The sequence below is a fragment of the Poecilia reticulata genome, linkage group LG19 (genome assembly GCF_000633615.1).
Source record: "Poecilia reticulata strain Guanapo linkage group LG19, Guppy_female_1.0+MT, whole genome shotgun sequence".
In the NCBI taxonomy this organism is placed as follows: Eukaryota; Metazoa; Chordata; class Actinopteri; order Cyprinodontiformes; family Poeciliidae; genus Poecilia; species Poecilia reticulata.
This window is the reverse complement of record NC_024349.1, coordinates 15,311,733-15,321,576: the sequence shown is the minus strand read 5'-3', so window position 1 is coordinate 15,321,576 and position 9,844 is coordinate 15,311,733. Positions and strand designations below refer to the sequence as shown.

At 39.4% G+C, this 9,844-nt stretch overlaps 1 protein-coding gene across 1 annotated transcript in view; it reads right to left on the bottom strand.

Moving 5' to 3' along the window:
- sdk2b (sidekick cell adhesion molecule 2b) overlaps positions 1–9,844 on the bottom strand; it is a 312,139-nt gene that overhangs the window by 81,887 nt on the left and 220,408 nt on the right. Inside the window, exons 3-4 of the mRNA XM_017310701.1 lie at positions 8,415–8,521; positions 6,220–6,367 (exon numbers count right to left, since the gene is read on the bottom strand). Coding sequence (XP_017166190.1) covers positions 6,220–6,367; positions 8,415–8,521 — 255 coding nt within the window. The remainder of the gene's footprint in view (positions 1–6,219; positions 6,368–8,414; positions 8,522–9,844) is intronic.

Below are 9,844 nucleotides of genomic sequence, written 5' to 3'. Positions count from 1 at the left end.
ATACAGGGTGGGTTTGTGGCAAATTCTAAACAACTGTACACAAACTCAGACACAGGCTTTGACTATTTGGTAGTCCCTGTGACTAATAGGAAATCCATAGCCCACTGACAGGAACCAAGCATCACAAGCAAAGGCCATTAATTGATCAGCAGCTACAGCAGATTACTTGGAAGAACTGTGATCTGTTCATGCCAGAGAAGTCCGCCAGCCAACTCCTCCAGGTCAGCCGTCTCTTGATTCTTCTACAAGCCTGTTGCAATGCAGTGCAGATAAATCCATGCCAAAGTGCCAATACAAAGTTTCAGGAAGAAAAACAAGAGGCAGTAGACTTAGTGAAGTGTTGTCAGAGGTAAAACAGCCAGACGAAAGGTTCTGCGTCTGCATCCAGTGACAAGCTCACCCTCTTGCCAGCAGCCCCAACATTTCCTGGCAAATGCGTGCACTGACGGATGTTCTGATTATACACCACATTAAGTCTCCAGAATAACACAACAAATCACACCAGCTTAATAGGAAAGACTTTGCCAAATGCATTTCTGTTCAATAAGGGAGGAATAATGACATTTAGTACTAAATAATTATTTTCATGCTTTGTGCCATGTTTTYCCATCGCAATACAACAAAGACATGATTGTCTAAGAGGAACGGATTCATGCAGTCTTAATAATCAGCAGAGATATGAGACAAACACGGACACMTTTTTGAATATGGAACAGGAAGAAATAGATTGAAGKCTGTGTAARAACGGTAGCATAGCAGTGGAATCTGCATGTTTTGGGTGTACTGTCAGAGACAGAATGAAAAATYGTTCCTTTCGCCAAGACCAGCAGCTGCAAGGGCCACGTGGCAGAGAGAGAGCAGTCATGGWGCCATAGCAAGACATTGCCAGGGGAAGTCTGGCAGCTTGGAAGCAAAATATGGAGTATTCATTAAGTTGCTGTAGGTTTYCTTTACACATCTAGCTCCCAGTTAGTGTGTTGTGCTCACATATAATTATACTATGGTCACAGCATTCACCCATACGGTGTGTTTGACTTATTGCTTTTTCTTAACTACAACAATACACTTATACTACTGCAACGCAGAAGTGAACCCCCAACTGAAATACATAATTTACTGGATTTCTGTTGTCTATAAGTCATTTTAATGCACGAAAAGGCTTTGATCTAAACCATTGCCAACCAGTTTGCAGTTGTACCATATGCTTTAAATTTCAAAAAGTGCTATAAAAAAATGCATATTTTCCTTCCACTGTAAAAATGTACAACAAAAGCTCTAATTCTTACTAAAATTCCAGTAAAATACAATGAAATTTGTTGTTGTTATGTGATAACATGAAAGTTCAGTAGATAGCTGTTCYTTTGCAAGGTGCTGCATTTTTAGTAATATCTGATCAGAAGTAGGAGCAGCCAAGAATTGAGAGTAGCAATACATTGATATATATTTTACTCAAGTATTAGTAAAAGGTCATACAAAACAAAATTACTCRGGTAAAAATGTATTTTGGTAAAAAGTCTTCYAAAGTAGCATATTTTACTAAATAAAAAACACTTAGAGCAGAAGAAAATTATTTCCAAATCTAATTTCATTCACAWAAACGCTACTGAAACCTTTTCTTGAACTARATTATATATATTAGAACAGTGCAAAGTGCTTCCTTGAAAATAGCATTTACTAGCATCACTCATCCATCAAAATGCTCATCAGGCTCAAAAGGTAGGAAAAGACCAAGAAACAATGAAGCTTGTGTATAAAAAAGTTTTTAAAAAATTGTTTACTGTGTGTATTTATCTGGGGAAGATGGGGTACTGAAGTACTTACTTTAAAATAATATTACTCAAGAAGAAAAAAAGTAGAGTAGAAAAAATCTCCTCATAGAACTGCATTTTTTATGTAATGAAGTAAGCATAACAGAGTAAATGTAACTATTTCAGTATCCAATGGAAAACAGTGCTCATACAACGGAACACATATTTTTATAAAGATCTTTGCAACACACAAACATTCTGGTTGCACTGCAAGGTTCCTCCACTTTGGTCTTGGCAAAAAAAAAAAAGAAATCACTTATGAATTTCCTATTTTATGATATGGTTCAGGATGTAGCTAAGAATTTCAGCAGTTACAGTCCACATGTTAAAATGCACTGAAAAAATGGGAAAATATAGTAGTTTGGACAGATAAAGTTACAGAAAGTCTCCACCATCAGTATAAAATTTATTAGAAGTTCGATTGGCTGGAAGTGACTGTCACATATACTTTGGATCCAGCTACRTTTTACACTCTCCTCTTGCTCTGGTGTGATTAGAGACAAGCAGAGAGATGGACCCCCGAAGAGCCTGCAAATTAAAGTTATGACACCTGAAGAGGGGTACCGGGAAAAGGGAAAATAAGGGGAAATCAAAAAGTAGAAAGGTAGGATACAGACTGTGTTACAGTGAAAATGGCATCAGTGGCTGTCCCTAACTTTTTTTCCCCCCAGTCTTCTCCTTCCCATCTCCGTTCGTGCTACTCCTCACTGCAACTTGGTCCAATTACAGAACCCTTTCTTACAGCAATATTGTATTACAAAGCTGTGTGTATGACAATTGACTGTACATCTCGATCCGATCCTGAAGAGCACTGTTTTTTGGAGAGTGCTTTCATCAAGGTAAAATTTGTGTTTTGCTGCTAATCTCTGTAGCGCTTCCTCGATCTCCCTCCACCCCACTCCCCCCACTGGCAAGGCTTTGATGCCTCTACGGAGTAAACGCTACTGGCATGAATCAAATTCAATTAAATGATTTTCAATAAGAAAGGCTGCCAGTTATCAACAGTGCTCATTTGCACACTGTGACCTTGGTAAAGTGTGTGTGTGTGTGTGTGTGTGTGGTATTAGCATTTTCTGAGCTGCAGGGTAGGAAGTGAGGATGAAGAACAGCTAAGAACGCACAGTGGGTGTTACGGCTTCAGATGAAAGGGAGGAAGGGCCCAAATGCATGACAAGGGAGGAAGGGTGCAGGAAGGGGGGGAATGGCTTTATTTAAGCTGATGCACAACTGCAAAAATTAGGCAGGCTAACAAATACACAGGAGGAGGGTGACGCAGGAATTCCAGGAATAACAGAAAGATTTGGAAACTAAATGAGCCACTAACAGCGAATGTTGAATAGAATCGCATAGGCAGCGTCGGCAGGGAACACAGACAAACTGACAGCTGAAAGGGCAAAAATGCTGGACTCCAGACAGCACACGTGGGGGACTAATTGGTAACTGAAACCAGAGTGAGAAAAAAAAAAAACTGTCAAAAGGGCACAAAGACATAAGGTGACACAACACAAGAGAAATAAGGAAAACAGTCTTCAAAATAAAACTGTACAGCATAGAACACCTCAGATCTGACCTTTTACCCACAAATGTCACTTTCTTTACGTCCCTTGAAAAGTTTCATTGTAGGCCACAAAACACAAAAATAATCTCTTACTCTACAGCAACAAAGTCTAAGAATCTTTGAAATATTGTTGTTTTTATGACGTCAATGCGTTATAGTCCGAAAAACAGTCTGGTGTGAATGTCTGATAATACTYGTCAGAAAGCATCTCGTGCACTAATGATCATATGTGGCTAATACATACATTTAGCAGGTTTTAACATAGTTAATGATTAATCACCTTGAAGTAAAGGCTAGTGTGTTAAACCTATGATTAGGAGACGTCTTTTTATTCATTGGAATAGTTGCGAGTTTAATCACATTGAGTGTGAAAACACCTCCAGTCAAGGAATACTTTCATCTATGAGAGCAGATTTATTTTTTTATTTTTACATTCATGGTATTACTTGTCTAAAGAATGTGGTTTGACAATTATAATCCTTGTTCTTTACTAGTTACCTAGCACGAGACGGCCTGAATTACTTCTATGTTTGCGTCAAACTGGCTGATAAGGCCCTTGTGACAACTCCTCCCTCTGAAACTTTTGTTGAGAAGAGTTTTCTTCTGATGCCTTCAAGAGACACGAACAGCCTACAAAAACCAGAACTGATCACCCTCTGGGTTCAGTTTTGCAAAAAGCTATTGGCTATATGGGTTCCTACATTAGGCTAAGTTGGTATAACGTTCCTCCAAGGTTTATGCTTCATCTTTCCTTTGAGTCATGCCGTTCTGAATCCAAAGAGGGGATCCAGGGCTGTGGAAAATAACACTGAATTTAACAAACAGTCTTCCAGTCTCCATGTGACCTTCTGGCAGAAACTCCTGCTATTGTGGTGAGTTTTCCCAGTCAGCCAAACTAATAAAATGGGAAAGTGCAGTTGCATGATTACAAGTCCAACCCAGTGCCATTTTCAGTCTAACTAATCCTAAAAAGAAGCAAGGCATGGCATTGGAAAATAACAGCATTATGTTCCAACACCAGCTGTAGTTTATTACTTTCTTGTATTTTGAGTGATAAAAAAAAAAAAAATCTAGCATTTCCACATAGATCACATGAGCTAAGTTCTTACAAAGTCTGATTTCGTCTTATTTTACATAATGACATCTAACAWATTATTGAAGTGTGAAAATATCATACTTCAACATTCTCTAACAGACACAGACTTATCCATGTAAGTTTCTATGGAATGTAGAAAATGACTAAATAAACCCTGTACTTTCTTAGGCTTCTCATTAAAACAGTTGAAAACAAAGAACCCGTAACATGGAAAGTCTTTGTGGTTTGACGTTAAAACAAATGGGCCGTGACTATTTGCAGCAAAAACAGAAGCTATCCAAAAACTGAAACATGCAGCCGTGCTTGTATGCTTTTAGACAAGGATCTAAAATTGATCAGCATTCGTTCAAATTTTGCAAATACATTACAAATAAAATAGGTTGCATATGAATATAAATGTAAAATGGATGGTGACAAAAAAGAACTKCAATATAAAACTTTTTTTTAATAAAGAATAATATTGTTCAAGATATATAAAATCGCATCTAAGTGGGACCAGCACCCTTTTTTTTWWWAAAATAATCAGATGAACTAAAGAACCCAGCCTTGTCAAGATCTACTGCAGCCAGATATTGCTTAGAATCTCTGGGCACTTGTCTCACAGTGTGATTCAGGGTCAGGGTATGATTACTGATGAAGAGGAGCTGATAAGAAAGATTCACTCTAACTAAGGGCAAGGTCACCTCCCACTGCGGAGAAATGCAGATGTGATGAGACGGGGATTAGAGACTTTCTACTGCCCACACATGCAGGTACACACAGGAAGCTGGGTTCCACATAGGAACGGTGGTAAAACACATCCTTTTACACTGCCTACCARAAGTACTCCATCCCTCTTAGCATGTCAAAACTTTCTCTCATTACATCAAAAACRCTTCAGAGTGGTTAATTGGTACTTTATGTGACAGACCAACACAAAGTAGAGCATAAGCATAAGCATGCAAAACGTGTGCTTTTATTTTTTACTTCTACAAATCTGTAAACCAAGTTGTGCATTTCAGCCCACTGAGGTCAACATTTAGTAAAACCACCTTTGCTGTTGTTGGAACTGCTAGTCATTTAGCATACGTCTCTTCCAACTTCACACAAGTGGAGACGTTGTGAACACTGCTTTTCAGATTCTYGATTGACTTTGATTCAAACCACCTGGCTGAAGCACGGGTGGCATCTTCAAGGTTGTTTTCCTGCTGGAAGGTAAACGTCCGCACTGATCTAAAGTCCTTGTAGCTTCCAGAGCATTCTCTTCCTGGAGGTTAATGCTAGAAAGCCCACCCAAAGGGAACCACCTCACCTGACTCCTTTCAATGTGGAGAATTAGGGATTTTACGCCAATCACCTTCAAGAAAACCAAGCGCCCAGCCATCATGCAGTGGAAAGTAATTTCATTTGTTTGTTTTCGAAATGTCCCTATTTTGTTCATGATCCAAATTTTATGACCATAGATGATGGTAGAAATGTGGACCGATTGCTGAAATGAGGGCCTTGCCTTTCAGCTCACCTCCTAGATTAAGTGGATGGCTGAGTTTTGGTAGGTTTGGAGGTGTGCTATACTCAAGGAAACTTTTGCAAAGAACTATAGCTGATGATGTAATCTCTAAATTTTAGACCAAACTGAAAAAAGACCTGAAATATCTTTTGCACATCACCAATGATGATGTGCTTGATCACGTCATTATAAATGAGCAGCACTCCAGTGACTTTAAGACTAAGACACTCTCTTGATAAGATACAAAAAAAAAAAAAAGGACCATACTTACATGCGACTGCTAGGCGGAATCTTCCGTCCATCTCTGAACCAGGTAACTTGCGGCTGGGGGAAACTCCGAATCCGTGGTGCTGGAATAACGGCGCCCTCCCCCTGGGAGACAGACTGAGTGCGCTCACCCTCTTCGAAACTGCCCATAACTAGAAGGAGACAAATAAACCACAAAAACAAAGTCAACCAGGGCCAGGGGGCATGACAGGTAACACAGGAGTGTTGAAAAGCCACACATATAGAGTCACTGAAACAAATGCCGCTCTCTTTCCTTTGGTGACCTCAGGGCTGCTGCCATTTGCTTTGAGCTCTAAAATGTTACTTTGACAGACAGAGTAGAGCTGTTACTATGGTTTCCACATCAAATCATGAAAGGCTTTTTCAGAGGCAACATGTAATGAGTCACAAAGGGACATTAAGGGGAAGCTAAATTGACTTTACGTTGGATCTTATTTTTCTCCCTTTTCCATAGCTTTATTTCTCACATTTGTTTCATATTTTGACTTCTTAAGAAAAAAAATACTGCAACAATATTCCTGGTGCTTCAAAGACTGGTGTTAAAGGAGATCTTTGGGTTTGTTTCCTTTCCCTTGATCTGATGCAGTCAATAAGACAAAATGACACAGGGGAAGAATCATATCTTTGCTTCTTTAATTTGAGAGGAAGTAATAAAGAAAACTCATCTGAAATGAATGAATCAGTACATCAAAATGTCAATTAAGTCTAGGAAACAGTTCGGATGTATTTATGTCTGAAATGTGCCGAGATCAAGGTGAGAGACTTCAAACCAGCGATGTTGGAGTGCTTGTGTATTGATGAAAATGTTATTCTACCTTCTCCCGCTCTTTTTCTAAGAGAATAACAAAAAGAGGTAATCTGGCTTTGCACCGTAGCCATGGTGCTTAGCTTAAATGAAAATCTGGGGAGTCTGMAAATCCCCCTGACTTTGATCTGCAGTTTTTGTGATGGGATGTCCTCCTCCCCTTCCTTCCCCAATCTGTAATACCTTTCTGTGTTTCCCTTTCTCTAGGGTGTGTCTTTGCATTCACAGTAGTGCCGCCTCAATGAAGCAAACACCGAAAGGAAATTTCTCTATCTTTTCTTCCACTCCCATCCTTTTCTATCCTATCCATTTTTTTCTCTAGGTGTCCCAAATTCTTTTTTTTTCTTTCTATTTTTACTCCGCATCTCCGTCGGAACTCTTCATAGTTTGAGCAACAGATACAAGGACAAAAGAGAATTATGGTAATGAGAGAGATGCAGGAATGTAGAGGAACTGAATGACAGTGGGGTGCAAGCCAAGAAATAAATAGAAAGCYGTGGTGGCCAGAAAACAAAGTCAACAGAGGAAGGAAGTGGCAACACATAGAGCCGGTGAAGGAGGACCCGAAATGCAGCAACGTGAAAGGAGAAGCAGAAGGAGGGAGTTGCTGACACTAATGTTCTATTTGTCCAGCACTGAAGATGTGGACCAACAGGACCGTTTGCTCTACCCCGTTTCTCCCTCCCACTTCTTTCTCTGTCACACCTGGCTGACCGCATTGTCAGGTAAAACACGGTGCGGGAAATACGATCAAAATGTCCGTGCAACCTGAAGAAGCCAGCAAACCCCCCCCAAAAAAAACKGAGGCAGGAGAATGTGTGTAGAGGGGGTGTGGTGATGGGGGCTAAGGGGGAGAGGGGGCAGTTGTGCATAAGAGGTTGTGGGTGGTCACAACGCGACAGTCCTCCAGACGCCTCTACTGTGCATCTCTAATAGCTTGTTAACGAGAGGAGGAATCTRAGCAGCCTGAAAGCGGCTGGGGGAAAATTYACAGGAATTCAGTGCAGGGGAGCGGCACTTTCCACTAAGAAACAACAGATGTTGTTGACAAAAGAGGGAGTCTGAAATAAGCTGCGGTCATATTGAAATGAAGCAAAGTTAAAAAGAACCATAGCAACAAAAATCAATCTAATGAGAATGCTGAGTGGAACAGCTGTCTGGGTTGATAACACGTTGAATGAGATGCAGGTAGATCTTTCACCCCACCAGCATCTGTCCCTCCCCAGTCAGTCCTTGATACAAAGGCAGCCAAAGAGAATGTGGGCATATTGTGTACTCTGGWACTCTGCATGCAATTAAGCACATSCGCCCTCCGTCTTGCTCCAGATCCAAGCRCTCCTCTATTTGTTCCATTAGTCTGTGCGCGCACTTACAGGCCACTTGTACTTCCGTRCGTCTCTGCAGAAGGGCTCCCACCCGATTCCTCACGATGCAGCGGTAGAAGCCAGCATGAGAGCGATCCAGGGAGGGGATTAGGTACCTGCAACAAAACAAAAGGAGAAACAAACCCTGAAATTGAAAATCACTATTTCAACCGAATAGACGAACAACATCTAACAAGTTTGGAAAAAGTCTTGGACCCTAATGTGGAGCAGTTGAGCAAATGCAAATATTAATCACAGAAAATTAAAAACMATCTTTGAAAATAATTGAGGGCACAAAGCACAATGACACTTAAAACATTGATTTAAAAAAAAAGAGGACTTTTTTTTACTAACTAGGTATTTCTTGAAGACTGTTGTACTGTTGAAGATTGGTTATACTAGATTTTATTTAGGAGCATAGGGGTAGAGAAGTCTGAATATTAATTCATGCCACACCTTTCAGATTATCTGTAAAAAAAAAAAAAAATAATAATCACGTATCATTTTCATTTAACTTCACACGTAAGTGTTTATTAGGGTTCCAATATACATCAGTTGTGGTTAGTTGACAATGTGAAATTGTGCTAGAGTAAGAATAGGTATGGATACTAATATACACTAGATCACAAAATCATGATTTGTAGTCTGGGACCAATATTGTATGTTGCCACTTGTCGCTGTACTATATGCTCTATACAGCAAGCCCTTAATAAGCCTGTAGTCTTTCAGCCAAGCAGTGTATAACSATGGCTCTAGACATCTTTTATGACAGAATACTTTATCCTCTTTTATTCTAAGGTTTTATCCATCATGACAAAATGAAACTGATCTGGTCTTAAGCAGGTTCTAAGATAATGTACAAGTTACAACTAAACCAAAAATGTACAAAAACWTGTTTTAAACTGCTAGTATTTATTTATTAAAAAATGCTTTTAGACTAAAATAAAACTGTGTCTGAATATACCCTTTCATCTGATTTAGAAGGAAACAAAGTAAATGCAATGCACTGATTAACTGTATATCAGCAGACTTCAGATGTTAGGTTCATTAATAATAATAATACCAAGAAGGAAAATTGTTTTCCACCTTACTGGGTAGGATTATGAGGCCATTTCCAAACTGGCTCGAATTTATCATTCCATTTTGAGGAACAGAACTCTTTAAAATTCACCCAGCAATATTAATGACAGGACAAAGAGAACAAGAAAGAACAAACATGACTTATTCTGAAGAGATAGATACTCTGCTTTCCAAAAAGAATAYAGCAGAACATGTGAGGTTTACAAAGCTGCTTTGAAATAATCTACAAGATTTTTGGGAACATTGCCCTTTAGACTATGGAATCAAGGTAAAAAAAAAAAACTAGGCAATAGAGTAATACATCAATCAAGTTTATTTGTATAGCACATTTCAGCAACAAGGCAGCTTGAAGTGCTTTC